This window comes from Nematostella vectensis, chromosome 4, assembly GCF_932526225.1.
Source record: "Nematostella vectensis chromosome 4, jaNemVect1.1, whole genome shotgun sequence".
In the NCBI taxonomy this organism is placed as follows: domain Eukaryota; kingdom Metazoa; phylum Cnidaria; class Anthozoa; order Actiniaria; family Edwardsiidae; genus Nematostella; species Nematostella vectensis.
The window spans coordinates 13,197,856-13,216,721 of NC_064037.1; the positions used below are offsets into that span (position 1 = coordinate 13,197,856).

Sequence of the window (18,866 nt, forward strand, 5' to 3'; positions counted from 1 at the left end):
ATTTATTTATTTATAAAGCGCTAAAACTATGTAAACATATTCTAAAGCGCTCAACACTGTCAGCTAAGGTACGGTAATACGAGCAGCAAAACCGTACAACTTTTGTGACAGCATTGCTGCAAGAAAGTTTGTGACGTTGCTCGTTTTACTACCGGCGCGCCAACTTTTGTCGCAGCAAAGTTGCAAGTTGAAAAAGTTTGCTGCAGAAAGTAGAAGATGGGTTGGCGTGAGCTTTTATTGTTCTCGTGTTTAGTTGACGTGTTTTCGTGTGTTTTGTTTTGTTTTCCGTGTCTTTTGCGTACATTGTACAAGGTCCCACGTGGTGTAACCCTCATCACCAAATCCCATCTCTTCTGAATCCCAAAAATATTTGTTTCCCACTGAGAGAAAAAGCACGCAACTAAAGTAACTGAAGCTTCAACCGACACTCCATAGTAAAAACATGTTTCGAGAAGGAAGTATCTTTTATCATAGCTATCGATCTAAACGGGCTATGATAAGCCGTCCATTTCGCGTTACAATCAAACGTTGCACACTTGACTTATAGGTTGGCCATCACCGCTACCTAAAGCCCGCGCAAATATCCTATCCATCCCCCGCCACAGATATGAGCTATTGATCTAAAAAAATATCTTCCCATCAATCAACACTGCGTTCAATTACGGCTATGAGCCGGTTTGAATTGAAAAAGTGTTACAAGGTCTTAATATAATCATTACGATAATCCATGAACTGTCAAAAGCCTTTTCGCGCCTCAAGAAATCTGTTAGCTCAAACCCACATCTAGAAGATTCAGAAAAATAGATCCCTAATGGTTGTTCCCAAGGGCATGCTTCACAACCTTGTAGACAAGCAATGAAATAAGAGAACGCCTGGTTAGGGGAAAGGGTAGCGGGGCTAAGTAGTGTTGAACGCGATGGGACGGCATTCGTATGAGATTCAGTGTGTCTTTGGGTCACCACAAAGCTTCTCAACATGCGTCAAATGCCGCTAATTATACTGAACAGACTAGTACTGTCGAAAAGGCCGGAAATGCGATAGTATTGCCCTGAACCGCACCGAGGAATCTATATTAGCGCCTTTAAACACCAGACAAGTCAGGTAGAGACGTTAAGAGTAGGATCGCTTACATTCATTGGAGAGCTAAAGTTGTCTACCGACGTGTGTTGCAATGAAGCCCTCAATGGAGATAGGCATCTTGATCAATCTCGTTCTCATAACTTGTGCTGCTAGCGGGACTTTACTAGAAGCAAGAAATGAGACAGTGGAGGGGGATAAAAGTGCTCACAACGGCTCAGGAATAACAAACTATACCAGAACAGAGGGAAATTACACTTTCAATGCAACGGAGGATGGTGCGTTACTGACGACTACTTCTGTGCCTCCTTCTACAGAGCCACCAGGTTTGTACACATGTGACTATTAAAAATTTATTTCATTTTTTTCTGTGTTGTTCCAAGAGCCTTGCGGTGTGACATAGAGTCATAGAATTGTTGTTTTTGTTAGTATAAGATGAGCCAACTTTGACACGCGTTTTCTGATGGATTAGCTTATCAGTAGCTTGAGACGAGAGGGGGAAATAATCGTCTTTTCATTCCGTGACTAAATGTTGCACGATCTCTTTTTGACTGCTGCAAAACGTGAGTTTTAAGAGGGTGCCATGCTGTGAAACTAGCAGTTTCTGTCATCCACGAATACCCTCTCATTATCGGCGTTTACGAAACAAAACTCAAGTTCATTTAAGCATGGGATAGCTAGAGGACGATTTCGTGGGGAAAACGCCTAATTCTAGTATACTGTATATTGATCGTTTGTAGAGACATTTTATTTCGAGGGCAGGGTGTATTAGCCTTTCATACGGTAATTGTTTTCTTTAACATATTTTTCTTTTTAATACTTCTGCGCACTAATATATTTGTATGAATAGGTTGTGAATAAAAAAAGTGAAGTGAAGTAAAGTAATTTTCAGATTGTATTTCTGAGCTTTTAAAGTATTTTTTAAACTTAAATTCACAACAAATCGCCAAGCTTCCATTCCCTTTCGCGTTTTTCTTTAGAAGAGAGAAAGTACTAGACTGATCTGTAATCATAAACAAAAAATGTTTATTATTGTAAGTAGTCCAAGGATTTTCAGCTCGACATTTCCGTCTCAAAGCAGGGAAAATGATGGTCCCCCTCCAAGACGTTAACCTCAAACTCATGTCGCATCTTCATCGACGTGTTTTGTGCTTAAGACAAACAGAAGTCTGACACGGTTTACCACTAAACACGAGTCCAAGGGCATACAACGGGCCCCCCTTACCGAAACACGTTAAAATGGCATATTTCATCGTTTAAATATATTGTGATGCCGAAAATATTCATTTCAAAAGTTGCTGGGAAATAATAATCTTTTCCTTGTGCCCTTGCGAGTATATCGCGCAACTAACTCTTAGACGGCTGAGGGAAGAAAAATGCCAACCCTTCCATCCCACAGAAAGCTTTGGAACTTTTCTCCTGCCTTTCTTTGCGGCTTCGTGTAATTCTGTGTGTTATCTCAATGGGAACTTTTAACAACTAATTCCCCCTACCCCAACCCCTCACAAGCTAGGGTGTGAGATAGGAATATTAATGTTCTGTCAATTGGCGTTTTGTGATCGTTGTTTTAGTTCTCTTTACTACGTTTTACCCATAAACAATCTTTTTGCACATAGCCTCGCCCCACGTCTGACCTTTGCACGATGTTTTGACTCGTGTGGACGCCATCGCGGGTGATTCATGGTGCGAAGTACTCGTTGTTATTACGACCAGATCATGGTCACACGTCGGAAGAATCTCACGACAGTTTCGTGTCAGATAGCTGACCTTTGTCGACTTTCTCATGGCGCGCTCGCTCATAGGGGGACGTTGATACAAGGGACTCAGTTTTTTAATTATATGAATCTAAAAATAAGTCTCTCCAAGGTCAAGTATGTTAGCCAGGCCCGTAACCAGGATTTTGAGCGGGGGGATTCGTTTAGGGCTGTCCCAAAGATGCTCGGCAACTTTTGAGCAACTTTTAGGATTTGCGGCAACTTTTCTCTTTCCGGGAATCTTTTGTAAATGAGATTACTTTTGCTGTCTTTTTCAGCTTTTTAGGGATATATTCACCTCAAATGTGCATTTTTTGCTTATTTTCTTGTTCTTGGTATCAAACTATTGAACTCTCGCGATTTTTAACTACTTATATCATTTATTAATCTGGTAATATTAATGGTCATTGGTCAACCTATGTTTGGACGAAGAGGCAGTTATGTTGGTCAGCGTTCATTACTATGATTTTTCAAAATGGCGGAGTCCTCGAGTGACGATGAACTTATTATTAGAAGCAACAAGCGAGCGACAACAACAACAAGCGACAACATAGCCAAAGCCTGCCTTTGAGTTGCACTCTGAACCAAAATCGTTTTGTTGTTACATGATGGCTCTGTTATTGCATCATCATTAATTACATATTGCATTGTATTTTAGTATTATGCGAATTTGCGTTTAATGTCGAATCAAAAAATGTATATAAAAAAAATTGAATAGAATTATTCAGCAGGATTCTCTCTGCCATTTTGTAAAATGTAGTAGATTTGTTGGCAACTTTTTACACTTGGGACAATTTTTAGGTAATTCTCATTCTATTTTTTGAGCATCTTTGTGGCAATTTTTGGAGCAGCTTTTGGCAACATTTGGGGATTTTTGGAGCATCTTTTTAAGAAATTTGGAGCATCTTTGGGACAGCCCTAGATTCGTATGTTTACCCATAAAGCGGACCATTTTCTCTTAGGTTGCTCGTCCTTCCTCGTAGTGGTACCCGATTTTCCGACCTTCCAGTCGAATGGCTACGGGCCTGTAATATTATTTTATCATCTTTGAATGATATGATTGTAGCTTAGTAAGCTAGTGAGCCAGGTCAGTGATGGCCTTTTATCAAATGTTCCGTTTGTTTGCTGTTTACAACAAGGGCAGGAGTGAATGAGGCGTCTGCACCTAGTCACCCTCAACACAATTTGAAAGCCATATAAATTTGTCTACCAAGCTGGTGTTTTTCAATGGTTTGTTTTTCATATTTATTGCACTATTATTTTTGTCGTCACTTGGGTTTTTTTTCCCTATATTATCGATATTCTCCCAAGAGTGGTATTTGGCAATGTTTAGGTTCAAAAGAATTGGCAATTTGGGTGTCTCGATCACTGATCAGAATATGTCCGTTGACCTTTATTCAAATGAATCGTTTTAAGGTATTTTGATGTTTCCGCAGGGGACGTACTGTTCACACCTGTGGAGTGCGCTCATTTTATAGCCAAATTCGTTGTTGCGCGACCTCGTCGAATATATATATCACAAACTCGATATATAAGGCATATATAAGATATATAAGATTAAAGATGGATGTTTCGAGATTTCTTCCAACAATCTGTTGCGCAATTTTAGACAAAAACAACAAACGTGTGTGTGACAAGGGCTTTTTAACTCGTGTTCTCGCTTTTTTCTCGTTAGTCGTAGAGCTGGACGGGGGATGTGACTTTGACGAGGGATTCTGCGGCTGGACGAACTATGAGAAAGATGATTTTGACTGGCTTCTCAATACGGGTCGTACCGGAAGTTCATCTACTGGACCCGAGCATGACGTATCAAACAACAAGACAGGTACTGCCCGGCTTACTCAGGGGTCTTGTGGAAAAAAACATAAAGCATTACGTGCAAACTTGGACTCCTTGCCCGGATTCCTGAGGTATCTTGTGCAAAACCAAAAAGTGTTCGTATGTCATTTACTTCGCTCTCTTAGAAAGCTATTACTTGCAAATTGGATAATTCCTTTAAGAGGTCATCTTTTTGCACTGGGTATTATATGCTTTGATAGAGGATGGACATCGTCTGGCTTAATGAGGTTATTATTTTAAAGAGTGAGCCATAATATTGCCCAAGTCAACCGGGTTATTATATTTTGTAAGGTACTATGCTTTGATTAAAGTATCATAGCATTAATTTGTTTCTCAGGGTATTAGAGCGGTCATTGTACGGCATAATGAGGCTTTCAAATGTGTTCAATATGGTGATATAAGGGTTCAATTTTACTGCCCTACTTAAGGGGGTTATAATAGTTTGTTGGGCACTACTCCTGAATGGAGGTATCATGACAGCATTTGACTTAACGAGGTTGTTATATTTGACAGGGTACTATGCCCTTATAGAGGGTTCATGGCCAAGGCAACCGGGTCACGTGGCTCGGCTCCACAGCCCTCCCCTGACAGGCATACGATGCATGCGATTTTACTACAGGTAAATATCCTGTCAATTTCGTGTGCTAACTGCTTGTTCGGTTTCTGTTCGGACATCAACGGTGATGGTATTGGTGACTTAAGCGTTAAGCTATACGCATCGGTTAACTCTCGGCTTGTCGTCGGGTCACCAACTGTTCGTTCGGTTTCCGTTCGAGCATGCACGGAGATCGTCTTGGTGACTTTAGCGTTTAGCTATACGTATCGGTTAACTCTCGGCCTTTCGTCGTGTTACCGAGTGTTCGTTCGGTTTTCGTTCGAGCATGCACCAAGATGGTATGGGCGACTAAAGGGTTTAGCTGCATGTCGGCAAACTCTCGACTTGTCGTCGTGTCGATAACTGTTCGTTCGGTTTCTGTTCAAACATGCACAGAGATGAGTTCGGCTAAATTCGGCAAACCCTCGGCTCTTCTTGTCACTTAGTGTTTGTTCGGTTTCTGTTCCTGCATGCACGGAGATGGGTTCGGTTGCATGTCGGCAAACTCTCGGCTCTTCTTATCACTTACTATTCGTTCGGATTATGTTCCTGCATGCACGGAGATGGGTTCGGTTGCATGTCGGCAAACTCTCGGCTCTTCTTATCACTTACTATTCGTTCGGTTTCTGTTCCTGCATGCACGGAGATGGGTTCGGTTGCATGTCGGCAAACTCTCGGCTCTTCTTATCACTTACTATTCGTTTGGATTATGTTCCTGCATGCACAGAGATGGGTTCGGTTGCATGTCGGCAAACTCTCGGCTGTTTTTGTGACTAACTGTTTGCACGGCTTATGTTGCAGCATGTACGGATATGGCATTGGGGACCTGAGGGTGTTCCTAGTGGAAGGAAAGAATATCCATTTCCTGTGGGGAAGGTACCGCGATCAGGGCCAAGGCTGGAGGAAGAGTAACGTAACGGTGTATGGCGACAAGGGATATGTTGTAAGCAGCATAATTACAATAATATGGTGGCCTTCTATGGGGATATATATAAGCCTGCTACGGCCCTCTACAATGATACTGTGACCTTGGTGTAGGTTATCGAAGGGTCTAGTGCCGAGGGAAAAATGTTAAGGGTACAATTTTCTCAATAAAATAGCATTTAATTTTATGAAGAAAAATATACCATCAACATATATTACTAATACTTTGTCATTTCACCATCGACACACTTCCCTTGACAATCACCAATCAGTGTGTATCTATACTGTCGCATTGTAGAGAGCACTTAAAGGGGCAGTGTCATGGTAAAAGCTTTGCAATAGCTCTCCGGCCCGGACACGATGAATTTCATTCAAATTCTCATATTGACTTATGTGCCTTTGATACATGACAATGATGATGATGCCTTTGTACAAACTGTCAATAAACGTAGTTTTCAAAAAAAAATATTGCATATTTTTTTAACAAGGCATTGACAGCTTAAAGTTCAACTGTTTGTAGACAATCAAAAGCCTACAATAAACACTGACTCCAGACATGCGCAGTAACATGACGCTCCTCCTTTAATCATGCCTGACGATCTTGAGATTGGCGCCATACAAAAGCTAAGCATTTCCTTTTTATGTCCAGGTGGCGTTTTTTGGTCGTCGCGGCAAGGCATACACAAGCGATATGGCGATAGATAATATTACGTTTGTAAGTGGCACGTGTGATGGTAAGCCACTGGTGGATCTCCGCCAAGTCAACGATGTAGAGGCAGCACACATAGCCGTCAAAGGAGAACCCGGTACGCTCTACCCCCCTCCCCCGGCCCCATCCTATTCGACAACAACCCTAGTACCCCGAGGCCTATAGGCTGAGGCCTGGAATAGAGAACAAGGAAAAATATAGAAATTGAAAGCCCTTCGAAAGGCCCAACCAATCTCAAGCCAGCATCTCCTAAAATCCTAACCAATCTTGAGCTATCACAAAATGATACATCTCACAAATTATTCCGCAATAAAAAGGCTTATTTTCATAACTCTTTGCGCTATTTCCAGAAAACCGCAATTACGGTGCCTCTGATGGCTTCTTCCCGACTGGTCTGCTATTCAATTTTACTAAACTAAAACGTTTTAGGTACATGTGATTTTGACGGGGGCTGGTGCGAATGGACCAATGTCTTGCTTGATGACCAGTTTGATTGGCAGTTGAAGGGTGGCATGACGGGAACGGCAGACACGGGGCCTGAGAAAGACCACACCGGCGTCAACGGTAATGAATGAGTTATTAGAGAAAACCTGAGAAAGACCACACCGGCGTCAACGGTAAGGAATGAGTTATTAGAGAAAACCTGAGAAAGACCATACCGGCGTCAATGGTAAGGAATGAGTTATTAGAGAAAACCTGAGAAAGACCACAACGGCGTCAACGGTAAGGAATGAGTTATTAGAGAAAACCTGAGAAAGACCACACCGGCGTCAACGGTAAGGAATGAGTTATTAGAGAAAACCTGAGAAAGACCACAACGGCGTCAACGGTAAGGAATGAGTTATTAGAGAAAACCTGAGAAAGACCTGGGAAAGACCACACCGGCGTCAACGTTAAGGAATGAGTTATTAGAGAAAACCTGAGAAAGACCAGAGAATATCTCACAAAACCATCAGGTATTTTTGTCGCTGCTTTGACGGGGCTACTGCTTCTGGCGTTCTCTGCATATTTACCTAACTAGTGTAAGTTTAATGTATCTTTCACAGGCAAATATATTTATATCGAGTCCTCCCAGCCTGCACAGCGCGGACAACGGGCTCAGATTCTTGGTCCGCGGTTGTGTGGGGAGATGTGTATGCAGTTTTACTACCACATGTACGGGCATCAGATCGGGACCCTCAACATATACAAGCGGATTGGGCTGAAAAACCTCGACCGTATATGGACACTAAGCGGCGAGCAGGGCCAGGACTGGAATGAAGCGCTCATTAGTATAAATGGGAATTGTTACCAGGTAACCAATCATAAACATTCAACATCTTTACACTCACTTCGCCGCTGAAAAACAGTAACGAGGGCCTGCTATATAAGGAGGCGCGAGGCTAAAGGGCGTGCAGGGACTGCTTAAAAGATTATTTGTTATATCGAAAAATCGAGAAAGATTTCTGTTACTGCGCAATCCCCCCCCCGCCTTCCTCACCTCCCCCCGTCCCCCCCCCCCCCTTCCCCCTCAGCAAATCTACACTGTGCTGGCTAAATATCTGGGAATTATATCCCTTGAGAACTGTAAATTTGTACTAAGACAACAAAGGCCTTTGTTATGTTTGGCTTTACCACAGGCATAGTTTCTTGGTGAATGTAAAGCGGTCCAAGTTATGAAGAAAGGAAATACGAACCTAAATGCTTCGCTATAATATTTGCGGGTTCTTTTGTATCAGTACTGTATAGGATTATTTGAAACTTTGCTATTTGGCAATTCCAAACCGCTTGATTTACTAATTTGAAAAGGCTTTTCCTATGACAGATTGTCATCGAGGGCGTGATTGGTGACGGTTACCTTGGTGACGCGGCCATCGATGACGTCATATTTACCAAGGGCGACTGCTGTGCAAAAACGTGGAGGCATTTCGACGTAAAAGCGGCCGGTAAGTGCTTATGTCAAGACACGTGTTTGCGATAGAAGGAATGATCAAGTTTGCTTAAATGCTCGCCTCTCACTGCTTACACATCGTAGACCCAGCATGCTTTGCAGTTGCCTTCGAAGAGCCCGGATTATTTGCGCTAGGAATTTGTTATTTTTCTGATATTTCAGGGAACTGCGCGTTCGTATCGGAAACGCACTAGTAGATTTGCTGCGTTTCTAATATTTCAGGGAACTACGCGTTCTGATCGGAAGCTCACTAGCAGACTTACTGTGTTTCTGATATTTCAGGGAACTGCGCTTTCGGGTCGGGGTTGTGCAACTGGACGAACAGCAACCAGGATGACTTCGATTGGATTCTACACGAGGGTGCAACCAAGAGTAACTTCACAGGGCCGAACGCGAGTGTTAAAGGTCAGTACTAGACTTAAAAGCGACCAATAGGTCCGAGCGCTAGCGCTAAAGGTCGATACTAGATTCAGAACAAGCTTCCAGTCTCATGGTGGCATTATCATACCTGTCTCAGATTTTTGGACAATCCTTATCAAAAGGCATACAAAGATTATAAACTGAACTGAACCAGAATAACAATATATTAACAATATTTAGCTATCGGTTGATATCGGGCTTACAGCCGAAAACAGCCCAGTAATATAAAGAGTGCATATTGGGGCGTATAGATTTAGAGCAGCCTTCTCCACGGACAACTCAATCGGATAAAGAAAACAATCGTATGAAAAGGTCATTCCAGCTATACAAGCTTGCGCGCGCGTTACAGCAGAAACCCCAAGGTGAATGCGCACGCTGGAATGACCTAAGTGCAACAACAAACCCTCGTCCAAAAGCAAAGATAAAAAATAGCTTTCATCGCCCGACCAAGGTCAGGAGATAGCAAGACACGAAGTAACCATGACTGTCACTTCATCGCAGGTCCGTATGCGTATGTGGAGGCCTCCGAGCCTCGCATGCCCGGGGATAAGGCCATCCTTGTCGGCCCAGTCTTGCGCGGCCAGGTGTGCATGCGTTTCAAGTATCACATGTATGGAGATCACGTGGGCTCCCTGACGGTCTACAAGCACGGGAGCGGGGTACAAAGGCATCAGATGTGGAGGAGGACTGGGAACAGGGGGAATATATGGAGGGACGCGTACGTGAACTTTAGATGCGATGGACCCCTCTTCCAGGTTAGTAAAGAGAGTAGTTAAGAGACAAAAAGGCGGAGAAAAGACGAGGGGGGTGGTAAAAAGAGGAAAGAGGAGGGGATGAAATAGAAGGAGAATGGAGAGGAGTGCGGGTAAGAAAAATGGAGGTGGGAGGAAAAGGGAGTAAAGAGAGGGGGGGGGAGTAAAGAGAGAGGGGGAGTAAAGAGAGGGGGGCAGTAAATGGGGAAACTGGGGGGGGGGGAGAAAGGACAGGGAGGAGACTGAGAGAATGGGAACAAAAAGAAGGGGAAGGGGACCCGCTGGTATTTGACTCACCTGAAATCACGTGAATAAGAATGTAGCTGCGCAGTATTTTTATTTTTGTTTTGTCGATCAAAGGGTAAGTTGCTTCTCAGGCGGTAGAGAAAGGCGCTGCATGATCTCACACTTGATTAACTACGCCTTTTTGCGACCGGGGGGGGGGGGGGGGGAAGGGCCTCACCAATAGCTTTTTCGCGGGCAGGGGAATAGGGTGTGGCTATTTACGGGCGAATATTACCACTACTGGCAACGTCGAGAAATAAAAAAAAAAATGTTTCATAAGTAAAGATTATTGTTGCAGGTCGAAATCGAAGCTATAGTGAATGGTTGGAGAAGCGACATTGCCATCGACGAGATTACATTCGATCACTCTATATGTCCGGTTGTTCCTGATGCTAGAATGCCTATAACAATATCCACGTTACCAGTCACGCCCTTCCCAATATCTAGCGGTGAGTATTACACTGGCTTTTACTAATAATAAATGGATTTTGCAGACAGTCGCAAATGATATGAAGCGTGTTTTGACTTGATCAATTTGCACTTGGAGACTCCCTTAAAGCCGCATTGTCACCAGTTTACTTCCAATGGTCCGACGGAAACCTCAACCGTTAAAGACAAAAGAACCTATTAGAATCCGAAATATTTAACAGGCCATCCGCTCTAAATTATCAATCACATCCTCAAAGAAACTTCAAATAGACACACTGTTTTTCTTTTTCCGTTAAAAAATCATCGGATATTGTTACGTAATCGACCGGAAGTAAACTGGTGACAATGAAAGTGACACTAGGCCCAGGCGAGGCCAACCCTGACACAGGACTACCGTTAACTATATTGTCGATAAAAGTAAAACCAAACGCTATATCATGACGAGCAGCAGCGGATACTAGGATTCGTGTATTCATATATATTTTTCCAGGTAACTGTACATTTCCTGACAACTTTTGCGATTGGGTGAATGACCGAGCCGACGACATGGAGTGGGAACTAGCTTCCTTTTCAGCATCCCTGGGGACTGGACCAAAGCGTGACGTGGATGGCAACGGTAACTAAGACAAGTGTTATCTTTCGTGGATGCCAATCCCGCGGTCTTTGCAGGCTGCGGAACATTTAATATTTTGTTTAGTGGGAGATTGTACATTATCTTGTCAAAATGATACTTTTAAGGTCGTTAAGGTCGTGTTATTACCCTTGTATCATGCTGCGAGTTTACTTTAAAAAAAACTGGATTGTCTAGAAGATTCGCGTATACTCAAAGCCCTAAAAAATCTAATTGGGGGCCATCTCAAAATCTAATGAAAAACATTTTTGTCAGTGTGGTGCTTATAATGTGAAATGTGTAACATAAATGCAACGAAATTTGTTTGCGCACTAATGCTTGGTTGAAAAAGATCGTTTAACCATAGTTAGTAGAGGTTTAACAAAAGCTTTCTTATTTGGTTTACATGTGGTTGAATTAGTTTGCATTTCAGTGCTTGGACTTCTGTTCGCAGGATTCTCCAATAGGTTTTTTCGTCTGTTTCATTCCCAAATCTCCATTTCTTCGCTCTAGGAAAGTACATCTTTATAGAAGCTTCTCGATACCGTTATCGACAGCAGGCAAAGCTGGTCAGCGGCTACATGCGAGGTCAGCGGTGCATGTGCTTTCACTACCACATGATGGGACGAAGTGTGGGGATTCTGAAGATTCATCAGATTGACGTCAGGACAGGCCGAGAAAGACGAGTCTGGTATCGCAGCGGCCGCCAGCGCGAAGGCTGGATACGGGCTTATCTTAATCTCCAGGGAAACGGATATAGGGTAGGTGATCACCTTAAAAGGCAATAGATATATAATTTTGGTTTATTCAGTTGTTTTTTTAATTTATCTGTGTGTTATTTGCTTGCTTATTTGTTTTGCCTTTAATGCCCCTGTGTCCACAAGAAAGCATACATGAGTAGGCCGTTAAAAAAAAAACAACAACAACAAAAACACACACATCATATTGCATTCATCCTTTAAGCGAATTTAGTGTAACGCGTACCTTTCTTCGCGCATTATTTTGTAAAAAAAGATCACTCTTTTTCTCTGCTTTTCTTTCGCGTATTTCAGAAGCCAAATTTAAAAGTAATAAAAAGAATAAATAAAGTTTTACAAACACAGAGCAGTGATGGGATTATATACAATATGAAAATCAGAAATATGTTTATCTTAGCAAATGTTTAAAATCCATTTACATGTAGGCTAAAGTCTCATCGTTCCTTATATTCTTAGATTGCATTTATCGCGGTTCGCGGTGAGCGTTTTCATGGTGATATCGCCATAGATGATATTTTCACTACGCCGGGAAAATGCAAGCAACTGCTGGAAACACCCTTCCGATATCAGCCACCCAAGTCCACCAGAATTCCCATCCCTTTTAAAGGTAAAATGTCATTTTTTTTGTGGTTGTAGATGGTCTTGTATCATGCGGCGTTTCGCTTGTTTCTGGCGCGTTCTTTTTGCGCTTTCTGTGGCGAATGATGTGACGTCACCCTAAATCCTCCCCAAGCCCTTCACGCACCACAAAAATTCCGAACATAATGCAGGGCCTTAGTTGCCTTTGGCCTAAGAAACCGTGCGTGCTAGGGTGATGCACGGTGAGGGGGATCATGGCAATACAGAGCAGTTGTTATTTTTGATGTTGATGATAGTGCTGATGATGGCCAACTGTCCCAAAAGAAAGTAATTGAAATAAAGATAATGCCACTGTTTGAATATGATGATGATGATTATGTGCTTCTGCTTATTATGTGCTTATGATGTTGCTACTGATGATGATGGTTGCTGCTGATGATGATGATGATGTTGCTGCTGCTGATGATGATGTTGCTACTGATGATGATGATGTTGCTACTGATGATGATGATGCTGCTAATGATGATGATGATGATGATGATGATGATGATGCTGATGTTGCTGTTTATGATGATGTTGCTGCTGCATACTAATGATAATGATGCTTATGATTTTGTTGATGATGACGATAATGATGTTGTTTTTGATGATGCTACTGCTACTGATAATGATTATAATGATGATGTTGCTAAAGATATTGTCTTATTATAGAATAGTCCTAATTCTGTTTTTGTGTGTGTGTGTTTTGTAACATTACACATATATGATAAAAATGTACAGCCGATGATGCTTTTTGCTATTACCCCGATATTATGGAGGTCTGTTATGGTGCAGGCGTTTATGAAATTGCATTAAGTGATTATTTTTGGTATTGAAATGATGAATAACTACAACAATTACTGTGGTCAGATCGCTCAGAGAACTGTAATTTCGATGACGGACACATGTGCAAATGGAGAAATGTCGGCGGCGATCAGTTTGACTGGAAACTGTGGAAAGGCAGTACCCCATCGCGGTACACCGGACCGACCTCTGACCGCAGCGGGAAAGGTAAATGGTAACATGCCCTCCCCATACCCCCTTCATATAATATTAGACAGTAGCCCCTTATCGCTGTACACCAGACCGACCTCTGACCGCAGCGGGAAAGGTAAAAGCCAACAACCCCTTCCCATCCCCCCTTCATATAACATTAAACAGTAGCCCCTTATCGCTGTACACCAGACCGACTTCTGTCCACGGCAAAAAAAAAAGGTAAGAAACAGCCCCCTATCCATTTGGATCGCACCATTTTGATTTGTCCAAATAGTAACTCTCTTACATTCTTAGGCATGTATATCTACATTGAGGCATCACCTCCGCGCATTAACCAGGACAACGCCTTCCTCTCCCTCATCACGGGTGGACCCGCACGCTGTCTGCGCTTCTATTACTACATGTATGGCAAAGACACGGGTGAACTCAAGATTCACACGACCCCAACGATAGGCAGGGATCGCAAGATGACGCTCCTGTGGGAGATCAAGGGGGAACAAGGAGACGAGTGGAAACTAGCACAGGTGGATGTTCCACCAGCAAGAACATACGCGGTGAGAATGAATATGAACTTTGAGCCCGCCCGGTGAGATAGTGGTAATGAATATGAACTTTGAGCCCGCCCGGTGAGATAGTGAGAATGAATATGAACTTTGAGCCCGCCCGGTGAGATAGTGAGAATGAATATGAACTTTGAGCCCGCCCGGTGAGATAGTGAGAATGAATATGAACTTTGAGCCCGCCCGGTGAGATAGTGAGAATGAATATGAACTTTGAGCCCTCCCGGTGAGATAGTGAGAATGAATATAAACTTTGAGCCCGCCCGGTGAGATAGTGTTAATGAATATGAACTTTGAGCCCTCCCGGTGAGATAGTGAGAATGAATATGAACTTTGAGCCCGCCCGGTGAGATAGTGAGAATGAATATGAACTTTGAGCCCTCCCGGTGAGATAGTGAGAATGAATATGAACTTTGAGCCCGCCCGGTGAGATAGTGAGAATGAATATGAACTTTGAGCCCGCCCGGTGAGATAGTGTTAATGAATATGAACTTTGAGCCCGCCCGGTGAGATAGTGTTAATGAATATGAACTTTGAGCCCGCCCGGTGAGATAGTGTTAATGAATATGAACTTTGAGCCCTCCCGGTGAGATAGTGAGAATGAATATGAACTTTGAGCCCGCCCGGTGAGATAGTGAGAATGAATATGAACTTTGAGCCCGCCCGGTGAGATAGTGTTAATGAATATGAACTTTGAGCCCGCCCGGTGAGATAGTGTTAATGAATATGAACTTTGAGCCCGCCCGGTGAGATAGTGTTAATGAATATGAACTTTGAGCCCTCCCGGTGAGATAGTGAGAATGAATATGAACTTTGAGCCCGCCCGGTGAGATAGTGAGAATGAATATGAACTTTGAGCCCGCCCGGTGAGATAGTGAGAATGAATATGAACTTTGAGCCCAACCGGTGAGATAGTGAGAATGAATATGAACTTTGAGCCCAACCGGTGAGATAGTGTTAATGAATATGAACTTTGAGCCCAACCGGTGAGATAGTGAGAATGAATATGAACTTTGAGCCCGCCCGGTGAGATAGTAAGAATGAATATGAAATTTGAGCATTGAGCAAATTTGGGGGTGCAGCGGATGCGTTCGCACCCCCTCTCCCCACAACGGCCGAAGGTCCACTTTCGGTTACCAATAGACGTGCTGTTTTTAGACAAAACTATGAAGCATAAGCTTGATCACCCTCGTAGCCACTTTCTGTGGAGATACTATAAAGGCATAAAAAATAGCTTTTTGTGTCTCTCCCCCCCCCCCCCCCCCCCCCCCGAAGGGAAAAACTAGGTCCATTTTTTTGATTTCGCGACCCCCCCCAGGAAAAATCCTGGGTACGGGTGTTAATCCATGACTATCCTTCCCCAGCTTACCCTGGGTACCAATCCCCCGTGAAAATGTAAATCGCAGCTGGCGATGCCCTGGGTACCAGTCTCTCGCTTCGTTTGTTTACTATGCGCCCTTTGTCAGAAGTCAGCGCATAGTTAACGAACGAAGTAGTCTGCGCATAGTAAACAAACGAAGCTCGAGCCTCTGGTACCCAGGGCATCGCCAGCTGCGAGTTACATTTTCACGGGGGACTGGGAACTTTGTTGGGAAGTTGGGAACAAGTGCTGGCAAGCGACAACCCAAGTTCGCAACCGAAGTTCCAAACTTCGATTTTGAAGTTGGGCCCTTCAAAATGAGTTAGAAAAATATACATTCGAGATCGATGTAATAGAGATTAGACTATTACACTGTAAAGTTTGTTATATTTGAATTTTATTTGAACTCTGAAAAGCAAAGTGAGACGGTTTCCCACGCCGAGAGCTAAAAATAACTTACACACGTACACACGTACCGCTTCCAAACAATCAAATTGATATTTTGTTAAAGATTTTGATAAATTGATAAGCGGTGACTAGAAATAGAGCAAAAATTTGTGGTTCGAGAAAATATCCATAACCCCTGAGGGGGTTGATAATTCCAGGGGGGTTCAAACGCCCAAGACAAGAATTTCCAGAGGGGAGGGGGGTAAAATGCCCTTATTCCTTAATAGTTACGGTATTTATCTTTTTCCAGGGGGGTAATTCCAGAGGGGGGGGGGGGTCATACCTCCCCGGGTTTGGGGTATTTTCTGGAATTACACAATGTTTACCTGCTTATTCATTATTAGGAATAGTCTCGCGAACATGCCCCATAAAAAGATTTCTTTACATTTTGAAGGGCCAAACATTAAAATAGAAGTTGGAAACTTAGATTGCGAACTTGGGAACTTGGGTTGCCACTAGTTCCCAACTTCACAACGAAGTTCCCAAACCCCCCGCGGAAAAGTATTGAAAGGCGCAAGGCAACAAAACAGCATACGAGTTTATCTCTGAATGCCGAGAACTGTGAGCTTTGAGGTTGTTCGAGTAACACCCACACCCCGGGTTCTCAGCCATAGGCATCATATTGAAAAAAAGATCCTTCGATAAGGAATGGCTCACCTTTTGGCCGGCAAGAATGCGCGCGCGTGGGTTTTTATCATCCTCGTTCCCAGGGTCTTCCTCTCATATCCCCCCTTGGGGAAAGAGAGGAGAGACCCTGGGGAGGGCAGGTCACGTGACTACTAATCAAAAAATATTTCTAGGGGGGGCTAGACACCGAGCGTACTTTGTCTCTCAGGGTTTTCGCGCATTTTCAATCAAAATGGCGTCAAGTTTTCTTGCGTTCATGACATGTTTTGCAAGTTTTGCAAAATAGGTTGGAAGATAAATATAGAGTGAACGATTGGACTTCATGGTTATATTGAAGTTTTTGTTGGAAAACCACGAAGATTTCTTAATAATATTCTGAGTTGCAAATAAATCTCGAAGTATTCACGAGTTTTGTTGATTTCTTGTTTCAGCTAATAATCGAAGGAACTCGAGGACTGGACTTTAAGGGGGATACGGCCTTGGATGACATCACTCTTGTCGACGGCCCTTGCAGTACCAACTCAACCGAGCTACCAGCAACACACACAGTGACGACACCATCACCCCCGGCTGCAATAAGAGCAACAACAACAACAGCAACAACAACAGAAGCAGCAGCAACAGCAGAAGCAACAACAACAGCGACGGCAACAACAACAGCGACAACAACAGAAGCAGCAGCAACAGCAGAAGCAACAACAACAGCGACAGCAACAACAACAACAGCAGCAATAACAACAACAGCAGCAACAACAACATCAGAAGCAGCAGCAACAGCAGAAGCAACAACAACAGCGACAGCAACAACAACAGTAACAGCAGCGACATCTACTAAAACGACAACAGCAATGAAGAAAACAACAGTAAAGGAAGAGACGACAACTGCGGGAAAAAACGTAGACTCTATAAATACACCCAAGGCTAAAACTTTGAAATCAGAAACCATGCCTACTGTAACTCCACCCACCAAGCAAACTTTACCTTCGACTAGCCCAGGTGACAGAGAAAAAGGCACATCCACAAACGAAAGCAGGGAGAAAAGTGAGGATAAACCTACAACGGCATCAGAGATGGAAATCAAAGTCGCAGCCGCCAGTTAGCTAGACTGCATCGGAACTACGTTTTTCATGTGTTAAGCACGTGATCTCCATGTGCTAGCTCACGCTCTTCCCGTGTTAAGCACGTGATCTCCATGTGCTAGCTCACGCTCTTCCCGTGTTAAGCACGTGATCTCCATGTGCTAGCTCACGCTCTTCCCATGCGTGAGCACGTGATCTCCATGTGCCGTATCCCGTGAATAGTTATTTAAGGATGACAAATATATTGGAACATATATTCTGCGGATGATAATCCCTTCTTATAGGGTGGGAAATCTATTAGTTTATCGGAACAATGGTCACGTGAAACGAGACCAAGAGAAGCAGTGTGCCGAAGTCCTATATTCTCTGATAGCTAAACGATCGCAACAAATACACAGATACGATACGACCGTTATCATTGAGGATATTTATATCGTATCGAAAGACGTATTATTAGTTTATATATTCCATCCAAAGGTCGCCTGCTCGACAGGCGCTAGTTGCGTGAAAGAGGCGACAGCGAGAAGATTTCCGAGCCTTCTCGCCCCAATCTTCCTAATTTTGGCCGAGCACTACGTCCGATAGAACGGCTTTTCCTGTAGTGTTTCGCAAACTAATTTAAGGACGGATCCAGGGTTCTCGTTAGTTGGCCACCATTCCACAGAACCATCTTAGAGGGATTGTTTAGAGTGACTTAGTCCACAAAACATTTATTTACTAGTGTGTAACTACAGTAGAATTTGTATTAAAACAAGGCAAAAAGAGAATGTGCCCACTAGACTTCTCGTGCCAAGTTTTAAAGATAATTTGTCAGCCACTACTTTGTTATTGTTTTCTTTCAAAGTTGAAAGACATGGATGTGGCAAAATCTTGAACTAGCCATCTTAAAACAAAGTTTTATACTTTATTTACTAAATTAAATAAAGGACATTGCATTAGAATTGGATTCTTTCTAGAATGACAAAAAGGCTGCTGACAGAGACTTGACAGTGTGTTCCATTGGTAGTGTCCTTCGTTTGTATTGACTTATATGGACATTGATGCCCATATTTAGAAGCGCTAAAGTTTTCCCGCTCCCTGATCTCCAGAAAATACGG

At 43.1% G+C, this 18,866-nt stretch overlaps 1 protein-coding gene across 1 annotated transcript; it reads left to right on the forward strand.

The window, feature by feature from the left end:
- Positions 1-769: 769 nt before the first annotated feature.
- Positions 770-18,354, forward strand: LOC5511057 (MAM and LDL-receptor class A domain-containing protein 1). Its single transcript, XM_048726233.1, has 18 exons — positions 770-1,403; positions 4,507-4,656; positions 5,184-5,289; positions 6,067-6,208; positions 6,839-6,995; positions 7,328-7,462; positions 7,945-8,192; positions 8,703-8,823; positions 9,111-9,233; positions 9,750-10,003; positions 10,584-10,734; positions 11,205-11,330; positions 11,838-12,085; positions 12,539-12,689; positions 13,571-13,711; positions 13,991-14,250; positions 17,122-17,382; positions 18,247-18,354. Exons 1-18 carry the CDS (start codon positions 1,172-1,174, stop codon positions 18,352-18,354), a joined length of 3,114 nt encoding a protein of 1,037 aa, XP_048582190.1. The 5' UTR covers positions 770-1,171.
- The last annotated feature ends 512 nt before the right edge of the window (positions 18,355-18,866 follow it).